This window comes from Chanodichthys erythropterus, chromosome 21 (assembly GCF_024489055.1).
Source record: "Chanodichthys erythropterus isolate Z2021 chromosome 21, ASM2448905v1, whole genome shotgun sequence".
Classification (NCBI taxonomy): domain Eukaryota; kingdom Metazoa; phylum Chordata; class Actinopteri; order Cypriniformes; family Xenocyprididae; genus Chanodichthys; species Chanodichthys erythropterus.
The window spans coordinates 28,407,403-28,431,190 of NC_090241.1; the positions used below are offsets into that span (position 1 = coordinate 28,407,403).

Below are 23,788 nucleotides of genomic sequence, written 5' to 3' on the forward strand. Positions count from 1 at the left end.
TAAACTCCACTAAAGCAGCCATTAATATCAGACTGATTTGCTGTTATATTGCAGAGCTAATCTAACAAAGTCACAAATGAGAACCTTTTAATATTTCAATTGTAACTCCTACAAAGCAATAAGGGTTAAAAGAAGAGCAGCTGAGTTCAGAGTTCAGAAGAGATCTCAACACAAGGTTCCAAAAGGGGTGATACAATAGAAGAACGGTTCATTGAAGTTTTTCACAGAACCATTCTTTCTTAGTGTGAAGAACATTTTTATAATCTAAAGAATCTTTTTCCACACACATATATATATATATATATATATATATATATATATATAAAACTTCCATGGAAAGTCCAAAGGAAATCCAATGGATGTTATTGCAACCATGAATTTCAATAAAGAATGTGTGCCTAATTATTATGCAAGTTGATTTTCTGTTGATTTTTTTTTCCCATGCACATTTTAAAATTCCAAACCACATCAATCTTAATAACTATTAATTTTGCATTTAATCATTTATAATTAATATATAATTGTTCATGAAGGCTGGAAGTGAAAAATGCCTATATTCAGGTGTGCATAATTATTATTTCTTTTACAAATAAAATGAACCAAAAAAAGAGATTTAACTCAGACTGAAAAGTCAAATTATTAAATGCCCATGAGAAGGATGCAATACTAATGCAATACTAGAAGTTAAGGCATGACCATTGGACAGCAAAATGCTCATTGAGTCAGTAGGGTCAGACAAAAACAGCTGGAGAAGAAAAGACACATGATAACTGCAAAAGAATTAACAATTAAGGTGAAGAAATGAGTGTGAAACCATCAAGAACTCTTTAGTTTCCAGCGCCACCATTTTCCAGAACTGAAACCTACCTGGAGTCTCCAGAAGTGCAAGGTGTCAGGTTCTCAGAGACTTTAAAAAAAATTACCCCCACTTAATAAAATTCACATGCTGAAGAGTTGTAAAATTCATGAAGACGAGCACCACGTTGAAGGACGAGCACCACATCCTTTTGTACCACTGTTTGAAGAATTTTTCTTTCAGAATCTGGCAGCAAGTTTTGGAAGATCATTTTTAGTCAATCTCTGCAAGATGGACTTTTCAGGATAGGAGATGGACTAAAAATGAACTTACAAAACTTGCTGCCAGATTCTCTGAGAACCTGACACCTTGCACTCCAGGTAGTTTGCAGTTCTGGAAAAAGGGTTCCTAATGGTTTCACACCTAATTCTTCACCTTAATTCTTTTGCAGTTGTGTCTTTTCTTCTACACCTGTTTTTGTCTGACCCTGTTGACCCAATGAGCATTTCGCTGTCCAATGGTTATGCCTTAAAGGGATAGTTCACCCAAAAATGAAAATTCTGTCAGTAATTACTCACCCTCATGTTGATACAACCATGTAAGTCTTTCTTTCATCTTCGGATCACAAATTAATATTTTTGTGATTAAATATGAGCGGTGGAATACTCATCCATTGGCTTTAAGGGGGCCCAAACTTGTCCATCCAGAAAGTCAGTGAAGAAAATGTTTAAATAGTCCATGCCACTACAGTGGCTCAACCGTACGTTTCTCAAGTGACGATAATACTTTTCGTGCGAAAAAAACAGACAAAAGAACGACTTTATTCAACTATTCATTTTCTCTCTTGTAGGCCTCTGACGTTGGTTCACGAGAGCTCCATGACGCATGCGCGAGAACTAAACTGACGACGGTCTTCTTCTACTACTACTACTTGTTACTGGCTGCTCACTCCTTAGGAGTATTACCGCCACCTAGTGTTCAAGATGAAGTGCTGGCATAGCCGGAAGCACTAAACTTTGTTTACAAGCAGGTGAACGCGCGCTGTATGTAAGCTATTGAATTCGACATAGAGCGAGACCAAAAGCACGATCAAAGTAATTGTTTACAATGGTTAGAAAGTGTGCATTTCCTGGATTTCCGAATCGTGAAAAACGAGTAAACGTAAAAGTGCCTTAACATTGCCACAAAATGAACAGCTTACCTTTCACCGTTTCCCATCAAATGATCGTGAGCGACTGAATCTATGGCTGCTGGCTGTTCAACGGGATGTTAATTTACCGATTAATTTCGTCAAGCACATGAAGTTGTGCAGTGAATTTCTCTCCAGACGACTTCAAATCAGTTCAACAAAAAAGATTACTGAAATCAACAGCTGTGCCCAATTTGTTTATACAGACCAACAAGGTAAGTGGAAGCAGTATGTGGTAATTGTTAAAGTCATGATGCACTCATTTAGTTTTGTTTAGCGCTTCCGGCTATGCCAGCACTTCATCTTGAACACTAGGTGGCGGTAATACTCCTAAGGAGTGAGCAGCCAGTAACAAGTAGTAGTAGAAGAAGACCGTCGTCAGTTTAGTTCTCGCGCATGCGTCATGGAGCTCTCGTGAACTAACGTCAGAGGCCTACAAGAGAGAAAATGAATAGTTGAATAAAGTCGTTCTTTTGTTTGTTTTTTTCGCACGAAAAGTATTATCGTCGCTTGAGAAACGTACGGTTGAGCCACTGTAGTGGCATGGACTATTTAAACATTTTCTTCACTGACTTTCTGGACGGACAAGTTTGGGCCCCCTTAAAGCCAATGGATGAGTATTCCACCGCTCATATTTAATCACAAAAATATTAATTTGTGATCCGAAGATGAAAGAAAGACTTACATGGTTGTATCAACATGAGGGTGAGTAATTACTGACAGAATTTTCATTTTTGGGTGAACTATCCCTTTAACTTTGCAATTCCTAGTATTGCATTAGTATTGCATCCTTCTCATGGGCATTTAATAATTTGATAATAAATTGACTTTTTAGTCTGAGTTAAATCTCTTTTTTGGCTCATTTTATCTGTAAAAGAAAACCTGCTTAATAATTATGCACACCTTAATATTAGGCGTTTTTCACTTCCAGCCTTCATGAACAATTATATATCACTTATAAATGATTAAATACAAAATTAATAGTGTTATTAAGATTGATATGGTTTGGAATTATGAATGAAATGGTGCCTCTTACTGCATGACAACAATAAGCTCATTTGTGTCTTTTTATTTAGGAGAAACATCTGTGACAAAGTTGTTACTTAAAGGAAGTTCTCAGTTATCTTTTCTTTTAAGTCTCCTGAGATATTCAAGACCACATTCTGAGCAATTCAATTGACCTCTTTCTTTCCTGTTTATCTATAAAGGGAAAAAAATATTTGTATGAAAATGCATGACTAATTAAATGATTCAGCACTGCCCTTTTCTAAGAAATGACACATATTCAAAAACGAAAATAAGCAGATTCATTTATCAAATCATATTAAGACTTATTACAGAAAAGTGAATTAAGAGAAATATGACAGGATGGGAAAAAAACTTGTTGCAACAACAAAGATGCACAACAAAGGTGTTCATAAAAACAAATCCAGCATTGAGACCCCCTGCATTAGCCTGTGGTGTGTGTTACACAGAGGCAATTAAGGAAGGATACTGATCTAATGAACTTCTAAGTGTGTGTGTGTGCTGTGTTGTGAAGTTGTGAAGTGGGCCTTATGTTGAGCCACTGCTAAATGAGTGTTGAGTTTCAGTTGCCCGGTCAGAGGGCTGTAGGCCCAATGTAAATGGATGCGTGTGCGTCCGGCCTTGTGGATGGCAGTCAATAACCAGATGCTTGGAGAGAGGAAAAAAAAACATCACACAGTACTTGCATTTCCATGCCCGTCGGGGTGGTCTTGAACTGTGTGTGGGGGGCTGCTAGGCTGTTGTTAATTGCACAGCCACAAATATGCAACTGGCCAAAACATGATTCAATCTGTACTCAATTCACTAAACAGCATTTTTCTGCCTGACTGACTGATGGGCAATGGTACAATTACAATGATTTGCTTAATCTATCTGTCAAACCAATCCCAGAGGGTAATTTTATTGCTCAAGGGTTGCTGTTTTTTAGCTCAGGAGACTTCGAGACATGGAGTTATTCTTCAAAGTTCAACCTTGTCTCAAATGTTCCTCCTAGAATAAAAAGACAAATTAAGGCTTTTCACACTGCGCTTAACCCCGGGTTATCGTCATTCTAAACACCGCTTTTAACCCTGGGTAAAGGAATGTTTTACACTTTTAGAAGCGAGGTTACCACCGCTTTTAACCCGGGATTATGAAACCCTGCACCACCTTTGCGGTGTTAACCCCACATTGCGGTGCCAAACTTGTACAGTGTGAAACAATGCAGTGCTAGAATGTTACAGCTAGCAACAGACAACCAATCACATACTTATAATTGCGTGATTTGGACAGTCGCAGAAACACTGCGCGTTGTATATAAACAGGAAATTCAGCGTTTGAGAGGAAAAAGGTCAAATGCTTGCAGAAACCAGGACAATTTCAGAGAAGAGAGATCATTTCATTCTTAGCTTTATAAAAATGTCCATTAGAGCTAATATATTAATGTCAATAGAATAGGTCAGATAATGTGATTGTGGAAGAATTTTATGAGAATCTTTGAGATCATATTGGAAACAGTGTGGAGATCTCTTTAAACTCTAGAGCAGTGGTTCTCAACAAGTGGGCATGTCTCGGGATGACATAAATTGTGTTTAATTAAATTTAATATATTTCTGTTAAAAGAAAAGTTAAAGCAGTTTTGTCATAATTCCATTAAATATTTTGTTGACAATGGAGTCAAAGAGGTTGAGAACCACTGCTCTAGAAGAGATAATGTACATGTGATACAGCACTTCTGGGGTTTTTATTAGGAGAAAAGTCTGACAATCAGGAGTCAAGTCACCTTCTATTTAATCTAAGTGCAGTGAACGAGAAGATCTAATTTGTGATTTCTCTTTCCTATAGGATGAAATTTGCTTTTGATGAGCATCAAGGTCCAATTTAATATTTCTCTCTATCACTTTACAATCAGATGAACAGGGAAAATCATTGTCAGCAAAGTGAGATGTTAATCACTGATGGTGAGAATAGGTGGGCTCTTGGGCTAGTCCAACTCAAGTGCCGGGGTAAGCTGAGAGTGTCCAAAGTTTTTACCCACAAAAGATGATGAGGAAATGGTAGCATCTATTTTACTGTTGCTTCAAATTAACCTTTAACTCTGGAAAAAGAAAAAAAAAACAGTTGGGTGAACTCTGTTTTGTGAGATATTATTCATACCTCCCTACATACACACACACATATGCATACTATCAATCTGCTTAGTGAAATGTCAGAGACACAAAGGGTGAACCAACACACACAAGATATCAGACTGTAAAAAGACTGATATGATAAATACAAATACAAAACTCATCATCTCTACACCAACTGCACAACTTGTGAAGGAATCATTCGTTTGAGACAGAATCGGTTCATCTAGCTCTCAGACTAAGTCAAGTGAATGAATTTAACTCACAAAGGTAAGCATCTCACAGCACAGGAAGCTTTTTGGTGAATAACTAATATTTTGATCTGTTTCTCACACAAAAAAAAACTTGTAATATAGCATGTGAGTCATATGGACCATGCTTTTGATAATTTCACCTTTCTCTGTGACCTTTTTGAAACTTGAAACTGCCAGTCCCCGTGTGAACTATTTGCATGGGAAAGAACAACCACTAGAATGAAGAAAGTCACACAGGTTTGGAACAACATATAAAAGGCGAGCAAATGAAGAAAGAATTTTCATTTTTGCATGAACTATTCCTTTAAATATGATAACGTATGGAGGAACGGTCCTGGAGCACAACCGGTGGGCAAATGCACCATCAGCAGTTGTGCAAGTCAAATAAGGAAGGGAGGAAGAGAGAGAAAGAGACCCCTAAGTGCTTTCTCTCGTTGGCACAGAACAATGATTCACGCCATTGCCTGCTGTATCCCACAAATGAGGCATTACGTACAGCGGTTACAGTTACTGCAGGAAATACGTCCTTTCTGTTCCTCTCAACAATCATTTCATCCCCATCCTTCTGTTTTCCTCTATTCATCCTCTACTTCACATTGTATCAGAGCAGGCGGAAGGTCTCCCGCCACGACGGGCTGCAAAATAACAACTGTCACCTTCAGCACAATTCATTAAAGCAATTTAACGTTGCTGCCTTCCAACATAATTTTTATAATTGAAATTTAATTCTCCTACGATATTATTTTTTTTGGAAGGAGGGGGTTAATTGACATTTGTGCTAATTAATTGCCAGGCGGGGAGATGTTTATGTGGAGAAGTTAAAAACAAAAAGAGACACAGAGAGCAAAAGAGAGGGGCGACGTGCTGAGACGGTCTCATCATCACGGCCTTCCCTCCTGTGGATTAAAGGAAAGGAGAAGGATGGAGGGATGGAAGGAGTGACTTCACTTCGCAGTCGGGGATTTAATTGTGCAAGGATTCCATTACCTCTGCACAAATGTCACGTTTGCTTCTGATCACGGGCAAAGGCAGAGACTGGCACCGCGCCAGTTCTACGGCAAAGAATATACAAGCACGCTCACACGAAGCTGCAAAGTGAAAAAGACAGGAAGACTAGTGAACGACAGCCGAGCGCAAGTGTGAAGGGACAGTGACAAAAAGTGGGGCAAAGGCAAATGGGCAGAAGTATCAACCACTGAATAGAAGAAAACAAACCCAGCCCAGATTAAAAAGAAAGATTGGGGTTTCAGGATGACTGTTCCCATAAACAAGACAAAGGAGATCTCTTTAATGTCTTAGTGTTTTGTCCTGGACAGCAATGAGATTAAATGGAGACTTTTGCTTAGGCCTCCTATAGTAATTCTCAGATAGAGAAAATAAGAAAATAACCCAATGTATACATTTTTCAATTTTCCAGATACTAAAGTCCCAAGTTTCTACAACAGCAATAAGATTAAAAAGCAGTGCAAATGGAGAGTGCAGGACTGCAAAATAATCTCCTGATATGTCCTGAGAAAAAGACCCCAGTGTTCTCACACTCTAGAGCTCAAAATGTCTCAAACTGTGCTCAAATTTGCCAGATATCAGCTGTTTTGCCTAGAAGTCTTTAGATCTTTAGAAAAGATCTCAATATGTCCTAAAAGTAGAGATTTCAATATGAACTCAGAACATTTCTGATCAAATTTCTCATTAAAATTCTTCCAGAACTAAACACACTTAGAGTATGTCAACAAATGCCTTTTATTTTCCATTTTTATTTCTTCTATGGAATTTTATGATAAACCTCATAAGCCAAAGTTGATACTTTAATGAAAAGCATGTGAAGAAAAAAAAAATTTAGTCTTATGAATTATGAAAGAGTAATTTAAAAAAAAAAAAAAAAACATCTGGGTGTAGTCACAGTGAAATATGTACATCCTTAGTACTACAATGCAAAGCAAAAAAGATGTAGCACAGCAGATAATATTCAATTGCGTGGTTTCAAGGAAGAATACTGAAGATAACATACCACAGTCACTTGTTTGGATGAGATTGACATTCCATTGTTCCAATCAGAATTCAGAAAAGGGAACAAAGGGGCGGAACCATTGGATACGGTGCAGCCAGCTCAATCTGAAATACAAAATGAGTACAAAAGACAAGAGAGAGACACACAAGTGCATATTAAAATCAGCAAAATTACAAACAGGAATTGATACCATTCTCTAAAGGTGGGGGAAGTCCCTTAAATTCACTCAACCCACATAAACCTGGATGATGACTCAAATGAGAAAGGAAAAAGGCAAAACGTGATGAAATCCGACCACAAATGCTTAATTTGGTGACAAATTAATTCCAGAGCTGACCTAAATGCATCTTAACACATTTTCAGATTTAACAGCAAGCATTTATGGCACTTGTGATATTTACACAGAGCATCTGATAATCAGCTCAAATCTGCAGTGCTGTTCTGATGAATCGTAGTGACTCGAGGGACGACTCATCTAAGGAAATGCTGCGGCCACACACCACTTGACAGAATTCTCTGGAACATTTTGTCAGATCCCGTAAGTCGGTGACACGTAGCTTAGACCAATCAGCATCAGTGGAGGTGATTTGCATAGTAAAACGCTTATTGCAGAGGTCAGCATTTACTCGAGTGTGTTCTCAGTCAGAGCGACAGGGAGACAAAAAGAGAGAGTGACAGAAAAAGGAGGGGGTAAAAGAATGCAAGATGGTGAGAAAAAGAGAGGGAACAGAAAGTGACGAAAACAAAGAGAAGTGTCTGTCCTTCGTTAACCCTGTGCAGGTCTGCGTGGTGGTATTTGATTCGTGCGAGGGCAAATTGCTTGGTTATTGTTGCCATGCTATTCAACAGAAGGCCAGGCGATAGATTTAATATTTACGATGTGTCTGATGGCAATATAAAATTAACCAACATTGTGAACATTGCAATGATTTTAATGCACTTTTTATTTGCCTATTAATTCTCTAAAAGACTGCGGCACACAGGTTACTCATGTCACAATGAGAGAGTTAGAACAGAAATATCTTAATAGTGCTTAAACATGACTAGCAAATGCAAATCGAGTTGGGAAATGTGTGTATATAAATAACAAATAAAATAAATATAAGTTTTTAGTAAAATATATACTGTTTATTAATATTGCTTAATTATTAATAAATAGCATATATTTTAATACATTTATTGATATTGCGGTTTATTGTTTACCGTTCTATTGGTGTGCGTTTCTATATTGGTGCATAAATAAATATGATAAAGAAAATATGAACTATAGTGTAAATATTTGATTTGACTTGGGATAATATAAACATATATATATATATATATATATATTATAAATAAAAATCACACACACATACATACATACACACACTACTGTGCAAAAGTCTTAGGCACATCAGTATTTTCACCACCCAAAAAATGGTTTTAAAGCCAGTTATTTATATATTTTGTCTAGTGTGTCAGTAGGAAATATCAGTTTACATTTCCAAATATTAATTTTTCCATTAATTGTAATAATCCAGTGAGATTTTTGAATACACAAGGCTTAAAAACTTTTTTGGGGGGTGAAAATACTGTATATATACACAGTCAAACCATAATTTATTCAGACACCTTCAACATATTCATTCAGTTTAGTCACTATAGTTAAAAAAAAAAAAAAATGGTAATAAAATATGACAAGATCTCAGAGATAAACTGTGTCAGAAAACATTAATCTTAATTATGTCAGATAACATTTAAAGGTGGACTCAGTATTATTTCAAATACACTGTATGGAAGTTAGTTGGACCGACACCAATAACAAACGCATAACCAGGGGGCGTATGATGGTCGAGGAGAGAGAACGAGCAAGAGGGAGATTTGAAAATTAGAAAAAAAAACCCTGCAGAATGAGAGATGGGACACGATACAAAAGAGCTCATAAGAATATCATTGGGATGGTTTATGACTGGGCAAGCACTTTAGGACCTGCATTTATATTAGGAAAGCTTTTCAGCGCTGAAGAGAGCTAAGTGGGAAGACCTGTAAATAGACGCAGAGGCTGTTTTGATCCCGCTTCTCATGTGATTAACACGGTTTTGATTGTCTGGAGCTGCTGTGATGTTTACGACTAACAACGAACGCTTTGTATTTTCTCTTGTGTACTGTGCATTCATTTTTTGTGCTTTCTTGTCGTTCATTCATCAACTGCGCTTTATTTTTCGTGAAGCATTTTGTTGTGCGTCAGTGGTGATAAACAGACATCCACTCGCATTGCATGTGTAACAGCGGCCAGCTAGTGAGAGTTGTACAGGTAAACCACTGCACACTGACGATAGCTAGAGAATGCGGTGTTTAGCGTCATTGTTTGTGCACTCGCCTCACATGCCAGCAGCGATCGGGCCGGGGTTCGAGAACGACTCAGAGCAGGGTGGTTGGGATTGGAGAGTGAGTTTTGGAGGCGGAGCAATGAAGAGAGAGGTGGGTGTGTTTGGACTAATTTCAAATTTCAACAATGTCCAACAACGTTGTTCAAAATCTATTTACCGCACCTTTAAGCAAAACATGGTCAGGTCAAAGTGCCTGAATAATTTTTGGCTCTATATATAATATAATATAATGTTTATATAATGGCATAAAAAAAAATCAGAATACTGTAAGATTTTAATAATTAAAAAAAAAAAACCTCCCAAAATACGTACAAACTCAGGCCAAATATTCACAGTCTGCCCCCAACAGACCCAAAAAAAAAAAAAAAAAAAAAAATCAGCTCTTGCATTACAGCTCATCTCTATGTAATTCCTCTGCATGGAATTCGGCTAGCTCTAACCCCCTTAGTTGGACGCATTCCTCTGTTCCACGTCGGGCGCTGAGCAGCTTCAGATAAGAGCCGCTCTGATTAGCCACCCGCGTTCTTGTCATTGCTGCAGAAAATACACGATCCCAAAAGACCCCTCGCTGGTATTTATGACTCTCACATCACTGAACTCCAAAAATAGGGAGTTTAAAAGGAGCAATAGCTACAGGTAGAGAGACAGAGAGAGAGATGGATAGAGAGAGGGAGGGAGGAGTACTTTAGTATTTGAAGAGCAGCTAGAGCACAAGAAAGGAAACTACTCCAGGATAAAGATGGATCATCCAAACTTCCTTGAGAAAAAAAAAAAAAAAAAAAAAAAAATTAAATTACATTAACTTTTAAATTAAAACTTTGTTATCTTTACCAACAGGAAATAGAAGAAAGAAAAAAAAAAAAAAAAAACAGAACAGGACACTTAAAAAAATGAATACATAGCTGTCAACAACAGTGAGTCTGACTAATTTATCAACACTTTTACTAATCATCTATTTGATTCTTGAATGACTAGTCAACCAGTTTAAATCCACATGAATTTTAGTTCTAAACTTATGTCAACAACAGATTAATTTGTACTGTAGCTACTTTTTTTATTACTAGACAAATGTGATCATTTCTAACTTACATTAAGTTTTTCTCACCAGTTTCTTTTATATCAAAACACATTTAATTGATTTCTTGTTCATTAAGTCTCCTGTTATATTTTTGATTGTTATGATAGATGATAGATTATGTTCAATGTATGAATAATCAACCTCAAAGAAATAATATCTTCCTCTGGGCATGCAAGGACTCACAAAGGTTTGACTCAGCTACTTCATTTTGGTGGCATACCAGCTGCTCAATACAACACCCCTCGGCATCTCCAACATGTGGTTTTAATCCACACATTTCACACAAATTGCCAGCCCTGTCAGTCTCAGACAGAAACCAGTTACCAGCCACTTTAGAGTAGTTTGATAATTGCCAGTTATTTGTGTGTCAAGTTTCCCACAACTGCGAAAAGACTAGAGAAAAGTCACACTGCGTGTGATAAAATGTACTTCACTCATGGTATTGTTTCTGCTTTATATCAAAGATGTTGTCTACCCATCCATCACAATGAGACCCATAATCTAAAATAAAAGAGAAAAAAAAAAATCAGAGCAATTTAACCTGCTAGTGCTACCTAATATTTTACATGGCACTATTACAAAAAAACTCTAATCTAAAGCAGATCACTTAGCAACATACTGCATAAATGAAGTTTTTCACACAGATCTCCTAAAACACTCTTCCATGGCTGCCACTGGTCAGTCAAACAGTAGCCCCGCCCCAAACTCACACCATTGATTGAGTCACTGTTGCTATGCCAGGCTGATCAGGATTCTCCAACAAATAAAGCACCGTTTGGAAAGCACCAGAGTCAGTTCTTAAACTTTGAAGAATGTATTCTAGAAATTGTTTATAATTATCTCTGCATATTAAGCTTGCAAAAACGTAATTATTTATTTTATCTTAGAATGCCATTTGACATGCTATGCTCTGAGTCTTAGCATGATTTTGTGTAATATTGCTTTTAGACAACAGTACAATAAACAAGAAGTTAACAGACCTTAGTCAAGTTTGCCTTCATTTTGAATTTAATGCAGATGAAAATGAGGCTGTTAGGGATAGATCTGTAGGTCCTAGACCATGTAATTTTGAGTTTTTGTCTAGAGAAAGTTGTTGTTTTTTTTGTTTTTTTTTTGTTCATGGAAAGACGTTTCGGCAGCCGAACAATTTGTGTTGTTGTGAAACAACAGTAGAATCCATTGAACGCACTGTATTCTATCCCTCACATTCTCGCTTTCACTCCTGTGAAAAATTAAATCTGGCTCTACCCAGACTAAGGTTTATATTGAGTAACTTACATTTTAGATACATTATTGCCAAGTTAGTTTTCTCCGCCAAAGAAATAGTTCCAAACAAAGCCACAGCAGAATTATCCATCATGTCTCGGAGCAAACAGTAGTTGTGTTTCATTACTGAATGAATCTGTGTTGAATGAATGATTCAATGACTCGCTCATGAAAACAGTCACATGTTTTGTTTCCTGAATGAATCAGTGGCTGTATCCGAAAGCTTAGGCAGCTAACTTTTTGCCTCGCTGCTCTATCAGGCAATGACTTTGTAGGTAGCGTTTGCGCATGAAGGTACCTCATGAAACAGATTTTGTGCAGACTTCTGAGGAAGTATAAAGGTTTAATAATCTACAAAAAAACAGAGAGCTTTGATAACCAAGCAAACATTTATTTACTACAATAGCAATTTCTCGCTAGACATCGAAAAGTGTAAGACGTTGGTCAAAAACATACAATACATTTACACACAATGTACAAACATTTTTTAGCCTGTCGCAGAATTTAACACACTGAATTGTGGGATATCAAAGGCAGCAAAGGATACTGTAACGAGGTTCATAGATGTGGGAAGGAGGAGGCGGGAACCGGCGAACGTTGAACCAAACTTTAATACCAAAATAAACAAAGAACGAAACGAAAGTAATGCCGGCAGACCCTCGCGGACGTCTGCCGGCCACACAAACATAATAAACCATAAAATAAAGTCCAGGCCTGGTCCTCTCTCATCTTTCACGGTAGTCGCTCCTCCTTTTATGCTCCCGGAGCTCCTCCGTGAGGGACTCAAGGCCGGTGCGCCTCCCAGGTGAAGCTCATTAACATTCGCGTCACCGGCCTCGCACCGTTCCCTCACGGCTCTCGCCCGCCCTGGTCGCCACATACCCCCATCGCCCCTCGCAGGCCGGGGGGTACTCCCGAGACTGCGCTCTACTCCCCCCCGGGGCCTGTCTCGGCGGCCGCAGCACCTGAGGGTAAGGACAGACGAGACGAGAGAAAGGAGACGGAAGCAAGGGGAGCGACAGGACGAGAGAGGGGAGAGAGGAAAAAGAAAGAGAAAAAAAAAAATTCTTGGTCCGGTTCCCCGACACACTGCCGCTCGGTCCTCAGCCTGCCGAGAGGCTTTTCCTCGCGGTGCCACATGCGATGGCACTGGACGCTTGGTGGACAGCCCAATCCTCGACCGCCTCCTGGCGGCCGGCGATGGCTCCTCCGGCTGAGGGCAGCCGGCAGCGAGTCCCCCGTCCCCTGCTCCTCCCCTTCATGGCGGACGGCAGCAGGCTCCGGCCCACGGCGGACGGCGGCGACTCCTCCGCTCCCTCCTGGACGGCAGCCACCCCACCTCGTCCCAGGAGCACGGCATCCGGGTCTCCATCCCACCTTTCACTATGCTCCAGCACCACCGCCTCGGGCAGCCTCTCGCGGTCTTCACTCCCGCGCTGCCCGAACTCCGCAGCACCGCGATCCCCCTCAGCAGCGAGGGCTCTCCGACCGCATGTCCCTCCTTCCTCCCGGGTTTCGGCACCAAAGTAACGAGGTTCATAGATGTGGGAAGAAGGAGGCGGGAACCGGCGAACGTTGAACCAAACTTTAATACCAAAATAAAGAACGAAACGAAGTAATGCTGGCAGACCCTCGCGGACGTCTGCCGGCCACACAAACATAATAAACCATAATATAAAGTCCAGGCCTGGTCCTCTCTCGTCCTTCGCGGTAGTCGCTCCTCCTTTTATGCTCCCGGAGCTCCTCCGTGAGGGACTCAAGGCCGGTGCGCCTCCCAGGTGAAGCTCATTAACACTCGCGTCACCGGCCTCGCCCCGTTCCCTCACGGCTCTCGCCCGCCCTGGTCGCCACAGATACATCTATGCTGTCTTCAAAAAAAAAATCAATCAGATTCAGATATGCTTGCTACAACAGTAGGTGTTCAGCTGCAAACACACATCATCTTCTTGCCCCCCACACCCTTGCTCTGCTCCACGTCATTATGAATGCCCGTGCGTCCGTGTGCATTTTACTTTCCCTTTTAAGGAGCAAAAGAGGGGAAAACTTCAACTGGACTGACTATGCCGATTTGCTGTAGTCGATAATTCATGACAGATTATATACAAACCCGATTCCAAAAAAGTTGAGACACTGTACAAATTGTGAATGAAAACAGAATGCAATGATGTGGAAGTTTCAAATTTCTATATTTTATTCAGAATACAACATAGATGACATAAAATGTTTAAACTGAGAAAATGTATCATCTCACATCTCAAAAAAGTTGGGACAAGACCATGTTTACCATTGTGTGGCATCCCCTCTTCTTTTTATAACAGTCTGCAAACGTCTGGGGACTGAGGAGACAAGTTGCTCAAGTTTAGGAATAGGAATGTTGTCCCATTCTTGTCTAATACAGGCTTCTAGTTGCTCAACTGTCTTAGGTCTTCTTTGTCGCATCTTCCTCTCTATGATGTGCCAAATGTTTTCTATGGGTGAAAGATCTGGACTGCAGGCTGGCCATTTCAGTACCCGGATCCTTCTTCTACGCAGCCATGATGTTGTAATTGATGCAGTATGTGGTCTGGCATTGTCATGTTGGAAAATGCAAGGTCTTCCCTGAAAGAGACGACATCTGGATGGGAGCATATGTTGTTCTAGAACTTGGATATACCTTTCAGCATTGATGGTGCCTTTCATTTTAAATGAGCCTTGTCCCAGAGAAAATGCCTGTGCTTCTGGATCATGTTTAGATATGGCTTCTTTTTTGACCTATAGAATTTTAGCTGACAACGGCGAATGGGACGGTGGATTGTGTTCACCGACAATGTTTTCTGGAAGTATTCCTGAGCCCATGTTGTGATTTCCATTACAGTAGCATTCCTGTATGTGATGCAGTGCCGCCTACGGGCCCGAAGATCACGGGCATCCGGTATGGTTTTCCAGCCTTGACCCTTACGCACAGAGATTGTTCCAGATTCTCTGAATCTTTGGATGATATTATGCACTGCAGAAGATGATAACTTCAAACTCTTTGCATTTTTTCTCTGAGAAACTCCTTTCTGATATTGCTCCACCATTTTTCGCTGCAGCATTGGGGGAATTGGTGAACCTCTGCCCTTCTTGACTTCTGAGATACACTGCCACTCTAAGAGGCTCTTTTTTTATACCCAATCATGTTGCCAATTGACCTAATAAGTTGCAAATTGGTCCTCCAGCTGTTCCTTATATGTACATTTAACTTTTCCGGCCTCTTATTGCTACCTGTCCCAACTTTTTTGGAATGTGTAGCTCTCATGAAATCCAAAATGAGCCAATATTTGGCATGACATTTCAAAATGTCTCACTTTCAACATTTGATATGTTATCTATATTCTATTGTGAATAAAATATAAGTTTATGAGATTTGTAAATTATTGCATTCCTTTTTTATTCACAATTTGTACAGTGTCCCAACTTTTTTGGAATTGGGTTTGTAGGCATTCACAGATTGAGTGTGTGACTGCACACTTGCACAAATGTGACCACGTCAAATTTTAACTCGCACATTCTCAAAAAATTGTATATTTGGTATGGTATGCGGTAAATCTCAAAAAATGGCATATTTGACCATTTTGGTCTGGAGCCCTGCAAAGGCAGCATCTTTATGCTTTAGGACGTTTCGCTGCAGCATTGGGGGAATTGGTGAACCTCTGCCCTTCTTGACTTCTGAGATACACTGCCACTCTAAGAGGCTCTTTTTTTATACCCAATCATGTTGCCAATTGACCTAATAAGTTGCAAATTGGTCCTCCAGCTGTTCCTTATATGTACATTTAACTTTTCCGGCCTCTTATTGCTACCTGTCCCAACTTTTTTGGAATGTGTAGCTCTCATGAAATCCAAAATGAGCCAATATTTGGCATGACATTTCAAAATGTCTCACTTTCAACATTTGATATGTTATCTATATTCTATTGTGAATAAAATATATGTTTATGAGATTTGTAAATTATTGCATTCCTTTTTTATGCACAATTTGTACAGTGTCCCAACTTTTTTGGAATTGGGTTTGTAGGCATTCACAGATTGAGTGTGTGACTGCACACTTGCACAAATGTGACCACGTCAAATTTTAACTCGCACATTCTCAAAAAATTGTATATTTGGTATGGTATGCGGTAAATCTCAAAAAATGGCATATTTGACCATTTTGGTCTGGAGCCCTGCAAAGGCAGCATCTTTATGCTTTAGGACGTGGCCAGTGTTTTTGAACAAATCGATTAAATGAATGACTCAATTACTCACTCATAAAAACAAGTCACTTGGTGCCACCTATTGATGTGACGATGTAACCTACAGAAACTATAACTAAATGAAACATTTCAAATAAGGAAGAATATCTGAAAATAATTGTATCATAATATTTGCTTCTTTTACTTAAATAATGAACATTATTATTTTTAAAATAAAAATAAAAATATATACAGTAAAAAAAAAAAAAGAAAATGGTTCTTGATAAAAAGACCAAAGAACCTCAGGTGTTGCAAAGAGCCACAGAAGAACGTTTATTGGTGGTGCTGGTGGTTTTTCAAAAACCCTAACTTTAGGCTTATTATTACACATCAGTACGTAAACATCAGCCATACCTTAGCAATAGCATAGCAATGCTCTTGCAGCCAACCACAAAAACTAGCATTGTGGTGGCAAGTTTTGCACAGCCACCAGACATCAGACACACTAAAAATCAAATTGTAAGTGTTCTGCTCACAGTAAAGTTTTCATTGTTTTACTGCATTGTCGTACTGTATGATTGTACAGCTGTATGCGTGTTTCATCTACCGTTGCACTACACAGCACTGAACACAATTACCACCACCAAGATTGTGCAGCAATAAAGAAGTGTGAATCCTGAATCTGGACCTCATCCTCAAGACAATGACCTACCAAAGACAGGACAATTTAAGGGAGTGGTCTGCCTGTGGCGGTCTCTGTTTTGACCCGGTAGCATGGGAAGAGCCGGAGGAGATCGAGATGATTTAGAGCTCTTCTCTTAGACGTGCTGACAAGGTTAGAGGGTCAACATAGACATTAACAGGTCAGTGTGTGGCCCACTTGGGGACAATTACTCCTGGCCGCGGCTAAGTGGACACTTGATTGAACACGACAGTGCTGGGAATGCGCCATCCCTATAGATAACAATTCTAAGGACCATTTAGGATAAAAAGCCCTTGTGATACGCGCCTTTATGGCCCAAATTCATCTTTCTTTGCGCTTTTAAAAAAGAATGCTGGCAGTGTGATCGAGGGGTTATTCTCTGGGCAGAAGGAAGAGAAACATTAGAGAGAGTTTGCATCCTTTGATGCTTTCAGAGAGATCACACAAGAGCAAGTACAAGGTGAGGGGGTTGCTGGAGGAATCCATGAGATGGTTTATCTCAGTTTAGAAGATTGTTTCCCTTATCACGCTGAGCCTGTTAATATGTGTTTTGATTGTTTTGTTTGGGTTTATAGTCGATTACAAGCTGCGATATAATTAAATTCCAAAGGAGAATCCGCAGCATTTAAATTTTTGATAATTGAGGTTATATGCACATCCAATTATTGCAGTTATTTGTAAGGTGCTAAAACAATCATTTTTACTGCCTGTTAAAAAAAAAAAAAAAAAAAAAACTTTGGCTTGACTTTTACACACTGGCATCTTACAGTACAGAGGAGTGATTGCAACACTGAATGCAAACATACAGATTCAAACCTCTTTCCACTTTGCTGTATGTTTAGAAAAGCTCAAACTCTACCCACTTTCTACACAGCCAACCTTATTATGCTACAATTTCTCTTTTTCTAAGCGAATTTTAATGCCAATAACACCAATGCAAAAAAACAGCATATATATATATATATATATATATATATATATATATATATATATATATATATATATATATATATATATATATATATATATATATATATATATATATATATATATATATATATCTCTACCTACATGTGCTCTTTCTTTTTTGAAAAAGTAGACTTTCAATTAACTATATTAAAACAAGATCAGTTACAAAATTGGTTTTGACCCCTTTCAATTCATTAGTTGGAGTTTTAAACCTCTGGTGCTCTTCAGTCACTTTTGACCAAAGAATTTTATGTTTTGTTTGTTTGTTTTTTCCTGAATTTTTATTTTATCAGAATGGTATGAAACCTGGTAAAGGTTTTGGCACTTGCTATACACAAAAAAAAAAAAAAATCATCGACATGATTTGGAAAGGTTAAATGGTCCTGAAAAATGACCGCATTGGAATGAATTGGGAGACAAATTTTTTCATCTAGTGAAAACTTTTGGTACTATGGCCAAACAAAATCTTACTGAAAGCTCATCAAGCTCAAATTTGGAACACAACTTGTTTCGTTTTATGGCTTTAATTTTGTTTTGATTTTGTCTTTGAAAATATATATTTGACATAAAAATTTAAAAAAGTATTTTTATGCATTTTCATAATAAATGCAAAATTCTGTAACTTTTTAAAACTTTTTTTCACTTCAGCAATAATTTGCCAAGTGTCGTCTTTGAAAAGAGATCAAAATTAAATAATTATGTAATTATTTATGACAGTTTAGGTTGGAAATTTCATTTTCAGGTCTATGCTCAAAAAGTTAATAAATGGATTATAATTACAGCGTAAATATAATTTAGTACCAAAAAAATACAAAATATTAAATAAAAAAATATTATCAAAACTATATTACATTAATTTTATTGAAAAAAAAAAATATGTCGTCATTTTTGACCGACACACGAAGACCACCAGAGGGTAAATAAATTGGTCACACTTTAGTTCAACTGACACTAGTTTGAAATAAAGAGGAATTTTATAAATTTTAAATGGAAAGAAAATCAACACATGTAATGCATTCTGGAAAATGAGGTTTTCTTCCATCCTGGTCCACGTTATTTATTAAAAATGATGTAATATCTAAACAAAATACAAATCCATCTATTTGAAAATAGCAATTTTGCATCCCGTTTGCAGTCCAAACCTTTGTATTCACAGAATCTAAATGCAACCGAAAATGTTCTGTTTGTCATAACATTACAAAATGTAACAGGCTGCCAATGGGAAAAAAATAAAATTGTGATATGCAGTGTGAGGGTATGTTTAGAAAAAAGCATGTGAAATGAAAACAAGGTCTTTGGGTTGCTGTAAGCTGAGCTTGTTTTGTGAGGGTTTCAGGCCTATGGATTGTTGGATTGTTTACTTAAGTCTTGGCAGCAGAAAATCATCTCCACATTGTCCTGCTCCTGCTGTCGGCCCGGGCAGCATCGATTGCAGCTGTAGCGCGTTAGGGAGATGCAGAGGACACAGTTCACTTAAGCCAGGGCGCACGCTGTATGAGTTTTGCCACGATTTTGCTGTTAAGACAAATTTCGAGAATCATAAGAGATTTCTGACAATATCTAACACTACTTTTTTGTAAATTTCCCAGGAAAAACATTGTCAATATTAGAGCTGTACCATTTCAATTTAGCAATAAAGATGCCAAAACATGACATGACTGATGTAAAACAGCCAACCAAGTCTACAAAGACGTATATCGTGTTGTCCGGCACAAAAGCCGTGGCCTTTTCCTAAGATTTCACTGGGATCATTTCGTACAATCTGACAAGTAACAATTGTAAAGGAAAAAAAAAAAAAAAAAAAAAAAAAAAAAAAGACAGCCATAGTGCGGCCCGCCTACACGTCATGAAGTGTAAAAGTGTGGCAGAAAATAAAAGAGGTTGGGTTGGAAGGTGAAAGTGAGAAAAGGATAAACACAAAGCAGAAAGCCAGGGAAAGAAAAAGAGAGGGGAATAAATAGATATCGAAAGGGGATGCAGGGGGAGTGAAAAGAGAGAGAAAACACCACACCATTGTCTTCCATACCTCCTAAAAATAGAATTTTGTTCAAAAAGACTGTAGAGCGAGAGAGAGGGGTGAAAAATCACTTATCCTAGTGCCCGCTGAACTATCCCATTACCACGAGAGCTCAACTACAGACATTTCCCTTTACCACAACTCGCACAAAGCCGAGACACTTGGAAGTGATGTACTCGCAAAAGGAAGCGAGCTGAGGAAGCAAGCGTCTCCTCTTTTTACCTCTCTCCCCTCCGCCCTCATTAACTGGGCTCTTTTCCAATTCATTTAGGAAGCCCCGAGAGTCTGCCTTCCCCTGGAATTTACCGAAATGACACAACATTAGCAGATTTGCATATGCAAAACGGGTCAAGCAACAGGCACTTGCTGCTCAATTGACCTATTGCTTGTTGTGGCAAGCCGAGTTATTCCCGCGGAACAATTCTGTAACCAAGTGGGCGTCATGCGAGTGCCATCTGGGTAACACTTATTTAAGGCTGGCAGAAGTCCCGTGGCAGCCCGCCTGGCGGGGAGTAGGAAAGGGGGAATAAATTGCATCATTTACTTGACATCCATTTGCCGTCGTGCCCGTTTAAAACCCATGACTAAATAATTTGGTTATTCGACTGCCAGTTACCACTGTCATCCAAATTGTGCGGTGCACGCGACAAACAGCGAGACTGTCAAATGCGCTGACAAAGGACAGGCCTGTGATGTTTAACCATGCGAAAATACATAAGCATATTTGCAACTGGCAATCTATTTTTACAAAAGGCTTTTTAAAGAATGGTTCTATGTTACTGAATTATGACAACACACGCTTTTTTATCCAAGCAAGCGGTTTAGAAATTGTAGAACAAACCAGATGTTAATCATGTTATGGGTTTGGAGGACCATCTAAACTTAAGGATGCAAATGATTAACAATGTACAGAATGGAACAGTAATCCTCAAGAATAATAACTTCAGATGTCATCTCTTTGATGCATAAGAATTCATTTGGTTGCATTTAGATTTGATTGCTGAAGTTCTGCTCCATTTTTACTGCTTCTTCCACATTTAATGGAGTTCTGCTGATTGATTTGAGTGTTTTAATGCAAAACTGTGACGCATAGACAAAAATGGGTTATTATGTTGGCCTGAGAAAGCCAGCATATTGAAATTCTATTTAAAATTATTATTATTATTATTATTGAGACTAAATTTTGGCAGAAGAGCAAGTAAAACATGTCTGTACACAATAATTAAATGATTCATTTAAATGTTAGTACATGGTACTTAAAGACACCTAATATAAAGTGAAGCCCCCCCCCCCCCCAAAAAAAAAAAAAAAAAAAACATGCATTAAACGATAAAAAAAAAAAAAAAAAAAAAAAAAAACATTAGAATAATCGACAATCAAAATAATAGTTTGTCACATTTCTAAATACAAGAATTTTTAAAAATGCATTTACTTTGTGACGGCTCCAGCTCCAGAACACCAAAAAGATGCGCGTTGGCTCTTTAGGCCATTCAGGCTTTCTCAAGCCAACATCAAAGTTTGTTCACAAACTTTAGCTACTAGTTAATGGCTAATAGTGGAGTCGGGTGACCAGTCGCCCATATAATGCAAAAATATTGTAGAACCTATATGTAAGAATTCTCTAACAAAACTTATCCAAAAATCTCAAAATCTAGAAAAATATGGGCTTATATATTAGTGGTGACCAAAAAATAAATAAAAAATGAATGTGGGAAAATAAGGTCATTTAAATAGCATTACAATCAATTTTAAATGAAAAAAGATCAGGTGTAACAAGAATAAGTACGATTCCTTACCGTTTCAGTAAATGACAGGTGATCTTCAAGACTGTGCACTTAAGTCCCTTTAGTCTCGTTGAGGTGTCTGAAACCACAAATATATAAAATATATAAAGAATCAACAGTCAATGTTACAGGACTTGAATATGATTTTTTTCCCATGACTTTACTATCAATCAAGAAACAACAACCACAAAAAAAAGTTTTCACAATCTGAATTCAATTTTTATGTTGACATTTGTTTTTGAATATGGATCAATTTTTCATTAATCAAAGTTTAATTTGCTCTAACCATTACACTAAATCACAGAAAACAAAAAAAGTGTATTATACCAATAAACTACAAGTGATAAACCCTACTGAAAGTATCCATTCAATCACTGTAAACAATTGTATATCAAGTACACAGAAATGCACTCAAAATTCCCATCTCACCCTTCTATGATATTAAATCAAAAGATTGATTCTCTCATTTTCAAGCTTTTTGAAGTTCACTCGGCATCGGCCAATTGATCAATCCACGCTTTGGAAGATTGTACATTATGTTCATTCATAACATCAAAATGCTTTTAGAGAAATATCCAGTAATCCCCAAGTACATTTCTCAGGCCTCTTTCTCAACACTTCGCTCTGCACTAGGAAAACAAAGAACCAACAAATGGTGCATTATTTTTTCAGAGTTTGATTTTTTCTTTCGAGCTTGGATATCACCACCTGTTTGAATAAGTACGTGTAAAGACAGCACTTGGATTTTTGTCAGGAACTTTCTGGACCTGAAATAAATGTTGTCATAGCATTTCAGTAAACATTTCAATTTGCTTGGGTAAACTGGCGCACAAGGAGCAAAACCACCTCTATGGCAACTCCTTGATATAACAGCGAGTCTGAAACAACAACAACAAAAACTCAATGTGTTCTCCAGCCTTGAGAGCACGTCAAGCACAGATTGGGCTGCATCCAAGAGCTGCGAGGAGCATCTTTCAAACAGCTTCTTGAAGTGAGGTTACAATGACTCAGAACAATTCACTTTCAGTCGGTTTCTGAAAGCGGCAAAGCAAAAAAGGCCGTACGTGAGCGCTTTCATGTGAATGAGGCAGGTTTGCTACCGAGTTGAGAGTTTAAAATAATTACCATGCTTTCATAATGATCCATCAGATGAGGCCTTACATATCAAATAAACAAGCAACAACACGTCAATTAAGACCACCAGAATTGCTTCGAAGTTCAAACCAGCAAATAGGCCACATTTTGGTATAAACACACATACAGTTGTAAACAGAAGATCAAAGAAAAGTTCCATCGTTTTTTCTCCTTTGAATTCATTTGAACATTCAATTGGAAAAAAAGAAAGCTTCTCGCAAAACTAATTAACATGGATGCTATGATAAGGTAATTAGTACTCGAGCCGGTTTCCTGATTAAACATACTCTAATTGAGAGCATGCTGCTATTGAGAGGGAGGAAAAACTCTATTCCCTTGGAGGGCACTTAAACGATGTCCCTTTCACAAACACGTAAGCAGAGACAAAACGTCTCAAATGCTGAGACAAAACGCACATTAATTACCAGTCAACAATATTGGCATATACTCTGTCCTTTTCCAAATATGTTTCACCTCCATTTACAATGCTTAAAGAATAATTTCAAAACAATGTTCAGAACTTGTTGTTACTTTGATAGCTTGGCAAGTGGTAAAGTATACTTGATAAAAAATATAATAATAAATATTATTATTATTATTAATAAAATAAAACATTTTATTTATACATCCATAAAATATGCAAAAATACAAAGAAATTTAAATATACATCTTCAAACATATATAATAATATCCTTGCATCATATTTTCTTTGAAGCAAATCTGAAATACTACGGGCCCTGAAGTATGGATCTGAGATCATACCAAAGTCATGAGCCAACAATGTGAAAATGTTTTGAATGTCTAACGTCTCATGATGAGGCAAGTGAAGTTTATATATTTATCATATATATTTCTGTTATTTAGTGCAGCAACACTGCTCTGATTTCAGAAGTG

General features: G+C 38.0%; 1 protein-coding gene across 7 annotated transcripts in view; it reads right to left on the reverse strand.

Moving 5' to 3' along the window:
* The window catches only part of foxp1b (forkhead box P1b), a 212,266-nt gene that overhangs the window by 181,051 nt on the left and 7,427 nt on the right, over window positions 1-23,788 (reverse strand). For 6 of the 7 annotated variants that reach the window (XM_067373133.1, XM_067373136.1, XM_067373130.1 and 3 more), the window contains exons 2-3: window positions 21,773-21,839; window positions 7,382-7,485 (exon numbers count right to left, since the gene is read on the reverse strand). Coding sequence is in view for 2 of the 7 variants with exons in the window: in XM_067373136.1 (XP_067229237.1) it covers window positions 7,382-7,411 (30 nt within the window). In the remaining 5 variants the exon portion in view is untranslated. Of the gene's footprint in view, window positions 1-7,381; window positions 7,486-19,320; window positions 19,475-21,772; window positions 21,840-23,788 lie in introns of all 7 variants that reach the window. The other variant, XM_067373137.1, reaches the window with a different exon arrangement.